General features: G+C 35.4%; 1 protein-coding gene across 6 annotated transcripts in view; it reads right to left on the reverse strand.

The window, feature by feature from the left end:
* Nucleotides 1-16,990, reverse strand: part of PALS2 (protein associated with LIN7 2, MAGUK p55 family member) — a 114,741-nt gene that overhangs the window by 41,158 nt on the left and 56,593 nt on the right. For all 6 annotated transcript variants that reach the window (XM_086694210.1, XM_086694235.1, XM_086694219.1 and 3 more), the window contains exons 3-5: nt 6,647-6,799; nt 2,853-3,005; nt 1,853-2,080 (exon numbers count right to left, since the gene is read on the reverse strand). In XM_086694210.1, the coding sequence (XP_086550336.1) occupies nt 1,853-2,080; nt 2,853-3,005; nt 6,647-6,799 (534 nt within the window). The remainder of the gene's footprint in view (nt 1-1,852; nt 2,081-2,852; nt 3,006-6,646; nt 6,800-16,990) is intronic.

Genomic DNA, 16,990 nt, shown 5'->3' on the forward strand with positions numbered 1-16,990 from the left:
TCAGGTCCAAAAGGAAATGTGCCAGTTGAGAAATGCAGGTGGTCTGAGAGGTACTACTGATGTGAAATGTCTAATTTCAAATACCCATTTCTTTTCATGATTCTTTTCTCTGAAGACAAGGTCTCTACCTTCACCTCAACCAAAGTTCATGACAAACCTATTTATTTTCAGAAGTCAAATATACATAATAAAATCCATGACTAAATATTCTATCCTATTGAAGGAGGATGGTGGAGGAGTAGGAGGTCCCTAGGCTTGCCTTATCCTACGAATACAACTACATAACTATCAAATTATCCTAAATACACCAGAAATCTACCTGAAGAGTGGCAGAACAAATTCCACAACTAAAGGTAGAGAAGAGGCCACAGTGAAGAAGGTAGGAGTATGGAGACAAGACCTGGAGAGAAAAGGATCCTGGCCACTGCGATGGGGAGGGAGCTGCGGTCATGGAGGAGGGAAGAGACAGACAAGCACACAGGGAAGCACATGGGGAAAATGAATCCCTGGAGCAACTGGCTTGGAAAGGGAGAGCATCCAAAGTTCATGAGTTCTTGCAACCAGTGAGGCCTAAATAAAGCCTGGAGTTGTAAAGGTTAGCATGCTTACCTCTGGGAGAACTCAGAGCTATCCTATCCTTCAATGAACAATGTATAACAGGTATTTAACATGTTATCCATATATTTCAAAGAATTATATAGACTTTTAAGTTCTCATATTGAAAATAAGACCATTGGCAGTATCTTACGTAAAAACTTACAACTTCACTTACTCATGAAACAATAAATTTGTGGAATAAAGTTGAAAAATTAAAGGCATCAATCTGAAACATGGATAGATATTTCCTATGTCTATATTATCTAGGTTTGAAAATCTCCTCAGTTCCAACACCCCACCATGACTGCCAAATATTTTTCTGCAATCACATTTTTACTTTTCTTTCTCTACAATTCTATTACACCACCACTACCTCATCATCACCATCACAACAATAGCAGCAGCTATGTGTTGAGCGCTATGTGCCAGGCACGGCTATGAGAGTATGAAGTGTGAATTAACTCATTTAATCCTCATAATATCTTTTGAGAAAATAAATATTATCCCTAACTACATACATGAGACAACCAAGCACGAGAGAGGCTAAGCTAGTAAGTGGCAGCATTGGTATTTGAACTCAGTATTAACTTTCCATTAGAGTTGTCTCTCACAAATCACCTCCTCACATCTCTAAAATTCTGCTTCTGGGTTACACGATATCATTTCTCTCCGTTTGGAAGTTCACTTAACATGATGAAGTTAGATGAAAAGTGTCATTAAAACGTTCCCCTGTTCAATAATCTAGTTCACCTAAAAGTTAGTTATAAAAATCAGGTCAAATGTGTACAAACCACGTATTCAAGGTTTTTCTCAATCTATACCCATCCTCTCTTTCTGGCCACATTCCCAATTTAGCCCATCACATGAATACTAAGCAAGAGCTAATTGGAGCTATATCTTATCCTCTCACAGGGCCTAATACAATGCCCAGAACATGACAGGTATCAAAAATGTTTGCTAGATTAATGACTAAAAGGCTTCATGATTTTTCTGATACTGAGCCATAGATTTTATAACACTAAGGTTCATAGTGCTCACAAAGACATTTCTTTATCCTTCCTTTATAATAAGATAGTGTTAATTATTTAAAAATTTAAAAATTCAAAAATTCACTCCTGACAAAATAAGGCAATTCAGAACATGGAAATCATAGTTTTCTCTTTAGCAAAAAAAAGTAGCAAGTTGCAGTTATACCCAACAGTGTGATTAAAGAAATGAAAGTATTCTTAATATTACCAAGAATGTTATTGCTAACCTGTTGAGGAGTTATGGTATCTCTATAGCTTGGTAAAATTTTTAGGGTGACACTTCCACTAATATTTTTCAATAATTCTTGTAATTCCTTTGGATTGTTTCCAACCTCATGGCCATTGACTTCTTTAATGATGTCTCCCACATGAAGCAGACCTTGTCGATCTATCATTCCCCCATGAAGGATTCGGGCAATTACCAGGTCATTATTTTCGACCCTAAATGTTACACCCTAAAGGAAATAAAAAACAGAATTATCACTGATTTTATATTATCAGGAAGAAATCATAAATATTCATGAATATGTATATAAAAAACTAATACTAAAAGTAGGTGAGTGAATTGTTCCCATTTTTTCCCATGTTCTCTCCTCTCCCAATATCCTATTTTCTTAAATATTTTTTTAATGTTTACTTATTTTTGAGAGAGAGAGAGAGAGAGAGAGAGAGCGAGAGCGAGAGAGCATGAGTGGAGGAGGGGCAAAGAGAGAGGGAGACATAGAAGCCAAAGCAGGCTCCAGGCTCTGAGCTGTCAGCACAGAGCCAGATGTGGGGTTTGAACTCACAAACTGTGAGATCATGACCTGAGCTCAAGTCAAACACTTAACCGACTGAGCCACCCAGGTGCCCCAATGCCTTCACTTTTTAATAACTTTCTTCTGTATTTTGATACTATAATTAGCAGGCAACTTGAGTTCATTTCTTCAAAGGGTATAGGAAGAAATGGAGTATCGTTATCTCCTGTAATTTTTGCTGCCCATTAGCAAACTTCTGGCCTCTATTCAGTTTAACTTTTTTTTTTTGTTTAATTTTGTATGCTATATTAAGTTGAGAGAGCATCAGTTGTGTATTTATATACAAGCCAAAAAACACTGATAAAACAGATAAACATGAATTAAAATTTTCATAGTAATACAAATTAGGAAAAAGAAAAAAATGAGATAGTGAATAAGCCACAAATATGTCAGATTTCAAATTTTAAAAGGCATTGATATATCTACTCACCAATGGCTCCCCAGCTCTTTTGTGAATACCAAGAATACGAATGGCATCTACTGGTAATAACTGATTATTGATAGAAGAATTATTCATTTCTGGGCTTGATGGAGGTGAATCATAACATTTTGATGCCACAATATCATGGGCCTCCAAGAGTGACTATAAGGATTCAAAACAGCCTGTGGTTATTGGTTATTGATGGAATAAGTTATTAAAAAATAAAAAGTTAATTATCCCAGTGGAGTGCTAAAATACTCCGAGGCACACATTATTAAATTCTAAAATATGAGTTAAATCAAAGACAACAGAACCTTTTAAAGAAATATAAATAGTTTCAGTAACATAAATAGTATTATATTCCTTGTTTTAAAAGATTTGGAGAGATTGACAGAGTTTTATGATTTTTTTAAAAAAATGTTCAGAGGAAACTGAACCTAGTCTTCAAAGTGAGGTGCACTGAAGGCACTGGCTTTCACTGCTGCCATTGTCATCAGCAATATCATCATTATTTATCATCAATCCCTGTTTATTAGGTATCATACAAATTCAAATGGTACAGACCCTCATTTTTACTCTAAAATTGTCATATTAATTCTTTACAGGAACAAAATGTCTGCTAAAAACATATCCAATAGAAAATGGATAAATATTTGCACATCAGTGATAAGAGATGTTCTATTACTGAGAAAGGCTTAGTCTGTAAAACATATATTTTAAGGGAAAAAAAAAACTAATGAGCTAGTAATGGTCCTGAATATAATTTTACCTCCTACATTTACTATGTGCTATCATAAAGGATGACTTTGATCTAGCTTTCTAGGAATTTCTTACAATTTTTTGTGTATTTATTTTAGTTTTTCATTTATACTATAATTGTGTATACCCAACATAAAACTGAGCTAAAAAGTTATTTTTGTGAGTGGATGCAATGCAAGTTCAAAGACAAATCAAAATAGAAAGAAGGAAGAAAATGTCAACAGATTCAGAATAGAAGCAATCAGGATATGAGTTTAATTGGTAATTTCTGGTCATTTCATGAAAATATGCGGTAAGTGACTAAAGAAAATTTCCAAAAGAAAAATTCACTAATCCACATGTAAAGATTATTCTTATAGAAGCTAGAAGGTGCTGAAACCTCTAACCTGGGCTGTTTAGTTTTCATCCTTTGCCCTCTTCTTAGGTAATATTATCTACTCCTGTGACTGCACCACTACTTACACATTGATTACTTCCAGAACTCTCATGAACTTCAGATTCATAGACTAAAAATTTGTCCACAACTAGCCAAAGTCATGATAACCTCAAAATCAAAAAGAGTAAGGACTGTAGAATATTGAAACATACTGAATTAATGAAAAATCCGTAATTGCACAATCCTATTTCAAAAACAGAAGGACTGAAAAACTCATCTGTTACCATTCGAGACTGCTATTTTAAACAATTCTTTACTTTGAAAATTGGTGAAGGGAAGGATCAGGCACTTCTCTTTTATGAAATGCATTATGTGATAAGCAAATAACCCAGTTGAAAAGGAAACACTCTACTCTTTATACAAGAATACCAGCTATAAAATATAAAATGAGTGAAACAGAAAAATGTCATTTTGAAGCCTCTAATGAAAATACTGATTCAGGCAAGCATTAATTTGTGTTGATAAGTAGATAAATGGTTGGACAAGAAATAGCATTTGTATAATGCTAGAATAATAACACACTAGATTATGTCCTAGTGAAGAATATTTCAAAAGAAGGATTAGACTGTCTTTGCCTTTAATCAAGGGACCAATCTCAGCATTAATAATGGTGGGCTAACTAGGTGTCACACATCTTCTGATGTAGTTTAATTCATGTTGCATCACATCACTAATGATGCATTCTAATTCCAAATAATTAACTTGAATCATCAACCTTTTAGAACTTCTATTTACAGGAAATAGAAGGGATAAGTAAGCAACATAGCAAAGAGACTACCAGACTCATCCAGACAGTGGGATATTCTGGAGGGCAGTGGCCTGGTCTCTTAAGAGGTCAGCATCATAATCAAGGAAGAATAGATGGTCCAATCAAATGGCAAACATGGGTCTAGGTTGGAAACCCATAAGTACAACCAGCTGTAAAGAATATTTTGTTGTCAAATGGAGATGAATAGAATATGCATATTACATGAGATAAAGATTCACTGAAATGGAAAAGTGGAAATTAATGACTGGAAAAAAAAAGGTAAGTTATAAAATACCTTGTGCAAAAGGATCTCAATCACTAAAGAAAAAAATACGTATGTATATGCACAGAAAAAGTATGGAGGAATATGCACTAGAATAGTACAGTAGTGTTCTGGGTACTAAGAACGCAATGTCTTAATTTAAAAATTTTTGCTTGTATTTTCTAATTATATTTATTGAACTTTATATAAATTCATGTACTTATTAAATTTTATATATTTATGAAATATATATATATGAAATATATATATTTTATAAATCTTATATATTTATGAAAAATATATAGCATGCCTGAAAGCTCTACCAGATGTTTGAGATATCACAAACTTAACATGGCCAGTTACCTTAACATTAACATGTCAGTTTCCTCTAGAGTGTTCCTCATCTCAGTGAGGGCCACCAATTATTTTTCAGAAATCTTACCCTTGTCAACTTCCCACATCCCTCTCCTGCAACTACACCACATGTAACCAATCACCAAGTCCTGTTGATTTTATGGGTCAAAACTTGAATAAGGATTTTCAAGTTTTAACCCATAAAAATCCTTACATACTCCTCTCTTTTCCCTTCTCATGGTTTCCCACTGTTCTCAGGATAAGATCCAAATAGTTCACTCTGACTTATAAGACCTTAATCAACTAGTACCAACATAAGATGTCTCCAAAGACTGTCTTTTTTTTTTTTTTGTACTTAAGATCCTGATTCATGGAGAAATCATTTCACTATCAACCTTCATATTTTGCAGCCACATTGTTGAAGGGTCATAGAAAGTTCCTGAGAAAAACCAAAGGGGTTTTGCCATTTGATTTTCAATGTTAAGATTTGCAGTGAAAGCAGGTGACACTTTATTCTTCTATTCCAGCACCACTTATTGAACGGTCCATTCTTTCTCCCCTAAAATGCAGTATCTGTCATAAATCAAGCTGCCGTATATATGTGGATAGATTTCTGGGATTTTTATTCTCTTCTATTCATTTATTTTTCGAACAATGTCTCAATACCACACTTAATTATGGGTTTATAAGAAACCTCCCCGCCTCCTTCCCTTTCTCTTCTGAAACTGACTGTTAAACAGGTTAACTCTTCACTGATACAGGCCAATGCTTCAATTGTATTTATTTTTTTGCACCTGTGGAGGATATGCTATGGATAAGTTTCTATTCTTACACAGTCCTCTTATTCCAAGGTCATCGATTGCATCTCAGTCTCAGAAGCAATACTGCAACAGCTTTAACAAGGAAGGCTGTGAAACTGGTAGTGAGGAATAAAAATCCATTATCACAGTAAGAAAAACATCTTTAGCATGCGTTCTGATGGTGAATCAAGGCTGGTTTCAATTACACAAAGGAAAATCCATTCTGATGTCTTTTTGCCATACATTTATGTACTGTGTTTTAGTTATGTGTGTCTGTTTTTGTATCCTCAGTATATCAGGGTAGTAAAATACCTAAGTTGGAATTCACATATTTACAAAATATGGCTCTAAAAAATCTTAAATATATCACCTTAAGCTGGAACTTAACTATTAAAAGAGAATACTTTGGGGGACTTGGGAAGAAGAATAATAAGCAAAGTTTACCTGGAAGTGAGGCTCTTTGAGTATACCAACCAGTTCTGCCACATTTTCATCCACATTTATTAAAGGAGTGATATCTTCAAGAATTTCATTGACTAATTCTAAGTTATTGTCACTGACAGCTTCTAGTTTTGAATCTTCTAGCCTCTCATGAGCCTGAAAAGATAACCATATATTAAAGTCATAACACACATTGTCTTGCTCCAGACCATGGTTTTCTTCTTGATTTTTCAAAAAGAATGTTTTAAAAATTGTTATTCCAAGGTTTGGTTCATTGAAACCAAATTGAATAGTCCAATCAGAGGCAATATATAGATTCTGTAGTAAATGTTATCATGCAGTATAATAAATCTTGGCTTCTATTCCTAACCTAAAAGTCATGGAAAACTTTTTTTAATTAAACCATGAAAAACTGAGTAGGTATGGGGAGCCTGGGTGGCTCAATCCATTGAGTGTCCACCTGTGGCTCAGGTCACGATCTCATAGTTCATGAGTTCCAGCCATGTGTCGGGCTCTGTGCTGAAAGCTCAAAGCCTGGAGCCTGCCTCAGATTCTCTGTCTCCCTCTCTCTCTGCCCCTCCCCACTCATGTTTTCTTTCTTTCTCTCTCTCTCTCTCAAATAAACATTAAAAAATGTTTTTTTTTTAAATTTTTTAAAAAAAGGAAAAAGAAAAAACTGAATAGGTCAAATGACAATTTAAAAAACATTTTTTTTTTAATTTTTTTTTTCAACGTTTTTTATTTATTTTTGGGACAGAGAGAGACAGAGCATGAACGGGGGAGGGGCAGAGAGAGAGGGAGACACAGAATCGGAAACAGGCTCCAGGCTCCGAGCCATCAGCCCAGAGCCCGACGCGGGGCTCGAACGCACGGACCGCGAGATCGTGACCTGGCTGAAGTCGGACGCTTAACTGACTGCGCCACCCAGGCGCCCCTAAAAAACATTTTCTAGCCAATATAAATTCCTCATGACTTTCTTATCTAGGCTCAAACTCTAGATGATACTGCATATGCTTTATGAAAATAAATTATAAATAAAAACAAAAAAAAAGGAATATAATCATTATATGGACTGCCATTAAAAAATAATAAAAACCATTCTGGGAGCACCAGAATCCTAAAGCTACCATTTTCCAACTTTGAAAATCAGCAAAATAGTGTCAATTCAGGGAAGGTAGCTCTTGAACTGGACCTTCAAAGACTGTATGATTTTGTTAGGGGGGTGACCCTCTCATATTTCTGTATTAAGTTGCCTTTTTTTTTTTTTTTTAATCTTACAATCTTTTCCATGCAAAATGGACTGTGAATCACACTGTCACAGAAAATAAGTAGGTTTCAATAGTGAGGGTAAAGCAGAGTTTTAAATTCAAACTGGAAGGGCACCTGGAATGCTCAGTCAGATGAGCCTCTGACTCTTTATTTCAGCTCAGGTCACAATCCCAGGGTCTTGGGATCAAGCCCTCGCTGGGCTCCACACTAAGCCTGGAGCCTGCTTAAGATTCTCTCATCGTCTCTCCCTCCTTCCCTAAACTTACTCCCTCTGACCCCCTCCCCTGCTTGCACACTTGCAAAATCGCTTTCCAAAAAAAAAAAAAATTCAAACTGGAAATGAATGCTAAATATTCTCTATTTTTTAAAAATGTTTATTTATTTATTTTGAGACAGAAAGAGTGAGTAGGGACGGTGCAGAGAGAAGGAGAGAGAAAGCATCCCAAACAGGCTCTGCGTCATCAACACAGAGCCCAGTGTAGGGCTCAAACCCACAAACTGTGAAATCATGACCTGAGCCGAAACCAAGAGTCAGATGCTCAACAGACTGAGCCACCCAGGTGCCCGGCATTCTCTCTCTTTTAATTGCTCTTTGTTTTTCTGATAAATGGTTGCTCTCTGATTTTGAAGACAAAGCAGAGCATAACTGTTAAGATTTAATGTATAAATGAAATGATGTAAGATCACAAACCTTATATTTAATATTTTAAGATCAATTTCTCTAAGTACTCAGGAAAAATCCAAGTTTCAAGTGGTAACAGTATCGGTTAAGCTTTATCTGCACCTATAATACTTCAGCTGTTATTGTTACCACAGAGTGGATCCTTCAAAGACAAATACAGATTCTAATTTTTAAAATGCAATTTTTTTCATTTAAATGTATTTCCTCTAAGTGACTCACAAGAGTGAAGTAAGAGCTTAAGTAGAAGAGGCGGACATATATTAAGCAACATTTCTAAGAAATACCTCAGAAGAAGAAATTTAAGTCATATGAAGACAGAAGAAATTATAACTGTTATTAAACGAAGAAAAATGTCAAAAGACCAAGTGTAATTTACAGAAAGCAGTTTCTATTACATTTGGATAAGAAAAAAATAGATAAAAAAATTAAGATTAGAAAACGTCACAAAGAATGGAATGGATAAATTTGTAATTTTCTGAAAGCATAACACAAGCCTAATAAGGATAAGATGATGAGGACACTCAATATGTATCATAAAATGATTATGACCATTGGAAAAAAACTAAAATAACAGACATAACTAGCTAACTCTTACAAAACAAACTAGACTTGCTTATTACTTTAATACAAATATTCGCTGTTAACAAATACTGAATTTAGCATCATTAACCTTGCTAACCTTGTTTAACCTCTTATGGTAGTATAAGAAAGTTTAAGCAAAAAAAAAAGGAAAGAAGCTTAACATTTATTGAGGGCTGTGTGTGTGTGTGTGTGTGTGTGTGTGTGTATGTGAGGGAGGGAGGGAGAGAGAGAGACACCATGTTCTCAGTGCTGTGTGAGTGAATGAGTGTGTGTATATGTGTATATCAAACAAAGATAGATGTGTTATTATCTTCACCTTATAAACACTCATGCAAAGTAAGATAAAGTGATTTGCTTGAATTCATACTACTGATAAGTGGCAGTCAGGTAGTCTAGTATCAAGGCATATCTGACTTGATCACTATATAGACAGCCACTGTGGTTAATTATTCCATCTACTATATGATGTATCATTCTAACTCATTTTAACTGTGTGAGATATGCTCTCATTGACTGCTAGTAGAGTTGCTGCTTCTTAACATGTTTTTCTAGTCCAGATGTGGTGTTAATTATGTTCTACTACATCTGTCCTCATAGTTATTTTATACTCCTATGGTTCAGAATAAAACCCACCCCTTCAACCTGTACCCTTTGTACTCCAAATAAGAGGTATAAAAACACCACCTATTTCTCCAGGAAAACAGATAATGACTGGCTTACAGTTTTTAGGTAGTAAGTCAGTATATTTTCTATAACATCCTATGATTATGTAACATTATCAATTCAAGACACTGGGACAAGTAAAGAAACCAAAATGATCACTGACTTGAGAACGCTAATAAACCCTTCGTTTCTATGTTCATCTACCTTACTGCTCCCAAATTGGGTGAGGACACATGGGAATGTGGAAAGACCCACAAGAAAGAGGAAGTAAGTAGGAGGGCAGAATTATGTTATAAAAACAAACATACGGGGCGCCTGGGTGGCACAGTCAGTTGAGCGTCCGGCTTCAGCCAGGTCACGATCTCGCAGTCCGTGAGTTCGAGCCCCGCGTCGGGCTCTGGGCTGATGGCTCGGAGCCTGGAGCCTGTTTCCGATTCTGTGTCTCCCTCTCTCTCTGCCCCTCCCCCGTTCATGCTCTGTCTCTCTCTGTCCCAAAAATAAATAAACGTTGAAAAAAAAAATAAAAAAAAATAAAAACAAACATACCTGAAGGTTTTTTCACATGAACTGCACAGACTGGTTCTGTAGTAGGAGAAGAATATCACCACACAATACAGAAATTCTCAGAAAAAAGCTTTTTAGTGAAACTGTAGCTGTAATTATATTAACACAGAAAGCCAATTTCTTAAAAAAATATTTTCATAATGTTTATTTTTGAGAGAGAGCGCAAGTGGTGGAGGGGCAGAGACAGAGGTGGACAGAGATGTGAAGCGGTTCTCCGCTGACAGCAGTGAGCACAGTGCAGAGCTTGAACCCATGAACTGCAAGACCATGACCTGAGCCGAAGTCGGATGCTCAACCAACTAAGCCACCCAGGCACCCCGGAAAGCTCATTTCTGAAATACAGTTGGGGCTATCAAGATCAACTTTAGTTTTTCCAAGAAAGCAAGTGTAGGTCCATATTTGTTAACTACGTAGATTTTTAAGCTCTAAGATACTGTGAAAGAAGCTGGGACCTCTATTCATTTTAAAGTCAGAATATATTTACTAGCTTTTAAGAGGCAAGTACCAACTTGAATTTAACTAATCCAACCAAAAAAAAAAAAAAAAAAAAAAAGGAAATACTAAAAACTGACCAGAAGGACAGATGAATCATTAGCTATTTGAATAAATGGGTCTTGTTTCCTTTAAGAAAAAGCATTATTAGAAAGCTAGCATAATTGGGGCACCCAGGTGGCTCAGGTCATGATCTCACTGTTTGTGGGTTCAAGCCCCACGATGGGCTCTGTGCTGACAGCTCAGAGCCTGGAGTCTGCTTTGGATTCTGTGTCTCCCTCTCTCTCTGTTTCCCCCTGCTTGCGTTCTCAAAAATAAAGATTGAAGGGGTGCCTGGGTGGCTCAGTCGGTTAAGCGTCTGACTTCAGCTCGGATCATGATCTTGCAGTTCTTGGGTTGGAGCCCTACGAGGGGCTCTGTGCTGACAGTTCAGGGCCTACAGCCTGCTTCGGATTCTGTGTCTCCCTCTCTCTCTGCCCCTCACTGCTCGCTCACACACACACACTCTCTCTCTCTCTCTCAAAAATAAACATTAAAAATTAAAAAAGATTAAAAAAAGAAAAAAAACGAGCATAACTTAATAAAAATATATTCCACTTGCCACACGGGTTGAAAGAACATGCCACAACTGGCTTTGTAGAACACCTGGAGTTGACACAAATATGGCCTAATCTACCTGGTAGGTCCAGTTCTGAGAAACCTATTCACCACTGCATCTTAGAAAAATGACCTACAGAGAGGAAAAAGTTCTTTCAGGACTTTTAGGTATTTTATATTGGCATAGTCTAACAATGCTTGCAAGCAAATAATAATAATAATAATAATAATAAAAAGTCTAACAGAAGCTGTGGGCTATAATAAAGAGACAAATACTACTATTTATTATATTGTAGCTAATACTATTATCATTTTGTGTAGTAACCTTTTCTCCCTTAAAAGCAAGGACCAAAATACCATAAAAATTTTAAAATGTTTATTTATATTTTTAGGAGAGAGAGAGAGAGAGAGAGAGAGCATGTGCACATGCATGCATAAGGTGGGGAAGAGACAGAGAGAGAGGAAGACCGGGGATCTGGAGCAGGCTCCATGCTGTGAGCGCAGAGCCCAAAACAAGGCTTGAACCCACGAACCATGAGATCCTGACAGCCGAAGTCAGATGTTTAACTGAGCCACCCATGTGCCCCATAAATTTTGTTTCTATCTTCTTTGAACGTGGCTAAGTACGTGGTAGTTGCTCATTAAATATTTCCTGAAAAAGCTAAGTACATGAGAAATAAATTTGGCTGTGGTCAAAGAGTTATCCTCTTCTATTCTAGACATTTAGGACAAGAAAGATCAAGAGAAGCCCACAAATGGTCAAAAATAAATAAGAATTTGAGCAGAAAGTAGAAATGAGAATAGAAAGCAATTTCTAATTTGCTTCTGCATAATTATATCAAAGAGAATGAGATTTGTTTTGAACAACAAAGATGAAATAAGTATAAATAAATTAGAACTGAATTCTCTAATGAGTAAAGAACTTGTCAGAAATTTAGTTAACCAAAGAGGTCAAATTCTTACGTTAGATAAATTGTATATCAAAGTACTCAGGGAGCTTCTAAATAACATTGCTGAGCCATTCTTAGAGGTATCTGTAGAATCAGGAGAACCACACAGATGTCAAATAACTAGAAATGGGAATCTGTTATGCTTTTAAAAATGAGAAAAACCGTTTTTTTGTTTTTTTTTTAAAGCTTGGCTTTAACAGTATTCAGAGAAAATATAAAAGATACTTTTTATAATCTTTGAGTGGGAAAGACCTTTCTAACTTATGTTGCAAAATCTGGAAAAGCCATAAATTAAGCAAAAAAGGCCCAATAAAATTAACATTTAAAATTTCAAATTTCTTGTTAAAAATTAGCAAAGTCAAAAAACAAGTGAAAAACTAGGGTTAAAATACTTACAAATCATAATATAGACAAAGGGTTAATTTCCTTATATATAAAGGACTTCTACAAACCAATAAGAAAAAGATCAACACATTAAGAGAAATAAGCAATAATATGAAAAATTCACAGAAAAGGAAATTCAAACTCTTAAACATATGAAAAGATGCACAGCCACATTCATGAGAAGTATAAGCAAATTATAATACAATATTCTTTTTTTTTATCAGATTGTCAAAGATAAAAACTCTGGTAACATACCATGTTAGTGAGAATAGGGTAGAAGACAGACACTCTCACACATTTTTTCCCCCCTGGTGGGAACATACTAGTGCACACAGTACACATTTATCTCAAGCTCACATGGATCATTTCCCAAGACAGACCACAGTAAGGGCCATAAAACGCATCTTAAAAAGTTTATAAGAATAAAAATTATATAGAGTATGCTCTCAGACCACAATGGGATTAAATCGAAACTCAGTAATAGAAAAACAGCCAGAAACCCATGAAACACTTGGAGACAAAGCAACACTTTTTTTTTTTTTAATGTTTATTCATTTTTAAGAGACAGAGACAGAGCGCAATTGGGGGTGGGGCAGAAAGGGAAGGAGACACAGAAACTGAAGCAGCCTCCAGTCTCTGAGCTGTCAGTACAGAGCCTGATGTGGGGCTCGAACTCACAAACGGTGAGATCATGACCTGAGCTGAGATCAGATGCTTAACCGACTGAGCCACCCAGGTCCCCCAAAGCAACACATTTCTGACAATACACAGGTCCAAGAAGTCTTAAGAAAAATTTATGAATATATCAACCAAGTGAAAATAAAACTTACCAAATTTGGGGGGATGCAGCAAAGGCCATATTTAAAGAGAAATTTATAGCAGTGAATGCATAGTTAGGAAAGAAAAAAGACCTAAAATCAATAATCTAAACATCCACCTTACAACATAACTCAAAAAAGAGCAAATTCAATACAAAGTAGAAAAGAAAAATTTAAAGCACAAATCAATCAACTGAAAAGAGAAAATCAATAAAAGTTAATGAAACCAAAAGCTGGTTCTTTGAAAAGATTAAAATTCCAGCTTAACTAAGAAAAAAGAGAGAAGACAGAGATTTACTAATAACAGAAATGAAAGGGGGGGCCATTACTACTGATGCTATCAATAAAGGAATAATATGAACAATTCTAAGCCCAGAAATTTGATAACCTACATGAAATGGATCGATTCCTTTAAATACACAATCCAACAAAACACACAAAAGGAAATATAGATAACTTGAATAGTCCTATATCTGTTAAAAAATTTTATCAATAATTAATAACCTTCCCAAACAGAAAGCACCAGGCCCACATGGGTTTGCTCGTAAATTCTACCACACATTTAAGGAAGAAATTATACCAATTCTCTACAATCTCTTCTAGGAAGCTGAAGAAAAATTTCTTAATTCATTCTACAAGGAGAGCATTACTCTAATACCAAAACTGGACAAAACCTTAATTTGTCATTATACAGTTATTAAAACCCAGACAGACATATTCAACACAAAGTATGAACACTAATGTACACTATGCACTTTAGCTAATAAAGTTTTAAATAGAAAAACTGAAAAGAAAGTACAGAGAATTTCCATGTATCTGCCTCATCCTAGTTTCCCTTATTCACACCTTGCATTAGTGTGATATGTTTGTTATAAGTCAATTTGATATACTAACTAAAGCCTATAGTTTACATTGAGATCCATTCTTAATGTTGTATAGTTCCATGGTTTTTGACAAATGCATAATGTCATCTATGCACGTTTACAGTATCATATAGAATAACAGTTCCACTGCCCTAAAAATGCTCCATGCTCCACCTACTCACCCACTCTTGTACTTTCCCAAACCCTGGCAACTATGGATTGTTTTGTATTGTCTCTATAACTTTTGCTTTTTCCAGAATGTAATATAGTTGGAATCATACAGTATATACTCTTCTAAGACTGGCTTCTTTCATCTAGCAACATGTATTTAAAGTTCCTCTGTAGTTTTTTTGAAGCTTGATAGTTCAATTCTTTTTACTGCTGAATAATATTCCATTGTATGGATACATCACACTTTATGCTATTAAAGACATCATGGTTTGCTTTCAAGTTTTGATAATTATGAATAAAGACGCTATAAACATTCACATGTAGATTTCTATGTATACATAATTATCAACTCACTTGGGTAACTATCAAGGAGTGCAACTGGGGCACCTGGGTGGCTCAGTTGGTTAAGCGTCTGAATTCGGCTCAGGTCATGATCTCACAGTTTGTGGGTTCAAGCCCTGCATCAGGCTCTGTGCTGACGGCTCAGAACCTGGAGCCTGCTTCAGATTCTGTGTGTGTCTCTCTCTCTCTGCTCCTCCTCCCCTTGCGCGCGCACACACACACACACTCTCAAAAATAAACACTAATTTTTTTTTTTTAAATTAAAGGAGTGCAGCTGCTGGATTGTATGGTAATACCATGTTAGCTTTCTAAGAAACTGCCAAAGCGTCTTCCAAAGTAGTTGTGCTATTTGCAATACTAACAGCAATGAACAAATAGCTTCCTTTTTATAATATAGGCCTACTTCAGAGATACTGTGGGTTCGGTTCCAGACTACCACAATAAAGATAACATTGCAATAAAGAGAATATCGCAGTAAAGCCAGTCAAATGAATTTTTGGTGTTCCGGTGCTTATAAAGTTACTATAGTCTATCAAGTGTGCAATAGCATTGTGTCTGAAAAAAATGTATATACCAACTTGATTAAAAGTTACCTTATCACTAAAAACTAACCATCATCTGAGCTTTTGATGAGTCATAATATTTTTGCTGAGAGACTCACACCTCGATGCTGATGGCTGCTAACTGCTCAGGGTGGTATTCCTGAAGGTCTGGGTAGCTGTGGCAATTTCTTAAAATAAGACAAAATGAAGTCTACTGCACTGATGGACTCTTCCTTTTACAAATGATTTTTTTTTTTTTTTGTAACAGGAGATTCTGTTTGACAGTTTTTCCCCTACAGTAGAACTTCTTACAAAATTTAGAGTTAATCCTCTCACACCCACCATTGCATTATCATATGTTGCTGTCATTTCAACAATCTTCACAGCATCTTCATCAGGAGTAGACCCCATCTCAAGAAACCACTTTCTTTGCTCACCCATAAGAAGCAACACCTCATCCATTAAAAAGTTTATCATGAGACTGCAGCAATTCAAATATTATAATGAAAAAGTGCAAATATCTTGAGAATTACCAAAATGTGATACAGAGACATGAAACAAATGCTGTTGGAAAAATGATACAAATAGATATGCTTAATGCAGGGTTGCCACAAAGCTTCATTTTTTTTTTTTTTGTTTTTGTTTTTAGAAAACCCACAGTATCTGTGAAGGGCAATAAAAAGAAGCACAAGAAAATGAGGTATGCCCGTGTACATTTTGCAAATATTTCCCCCCAATCAGTAGCTAGCCGTTTCATTCTCTTAAAGAGGAAATTTTAAAATTTTGATAAAATCTAATTAATGAAATTTTTCATTATGCTTCATGCTCTTTATGTTTTACCTATGAAGTCTTTCTCTAACCCAAAGTTGCGAAGTTTTTATGTATTCTTTTAGATGTTTTAAAATCTTAGTTCTTACTTTTAGATCTATGATTTGTTTTGAGGTAATTGTTGTATATAATGTGAGGAATAAGATATTGTTGATTTTTTTGCATATAAATATTCTATTGTTCCAGCAACACTTATTTAAAGAACTATCATTTCTTCATTGAATTACCATGGTATTATTAATAAAAACCAGTTGACCATACATGTGTTGGTCTCTATCTGGGCTCTAACCTGTGCCACTGATCTATACCAATATTACACTGTTTTCTTTACTGTAGGGTAACAGTAATCCTGGACATCAGGTTGTAGAGAACATCAAATTTTGTTCTTTTTTAAAACTGTTTTTGTTAGGGTAGGTCCTTGATAAATTTCACTATCATCATGTCAGCCTGAAATTTTGACTGCTATTATAGGGATTCTATAGATCAGTTTGGGGAGAACTGACATGTTAAAGACAAATGAACCTTCCAAACCCTGTATGTATATATGTATGTATGCCTTTAATTTCAGCATTTTTTTTATAGTTTCCAGTGTACAGGTCT

Source organism: Puma concolor, chromosome A2 (genome assembly GCF_028749965.1).
Source record: "Puma concolor isolate L17-30 chromosome A2, mPumCon1.1.hap2, whole genome shotgun sequence".
In the NCBI taxonomy this organism is placed as follows: Eukaryota; Metazoa; Chordata; class Mammalia; order Carnivora; family Felidae; genus Puma; species Puma concolor.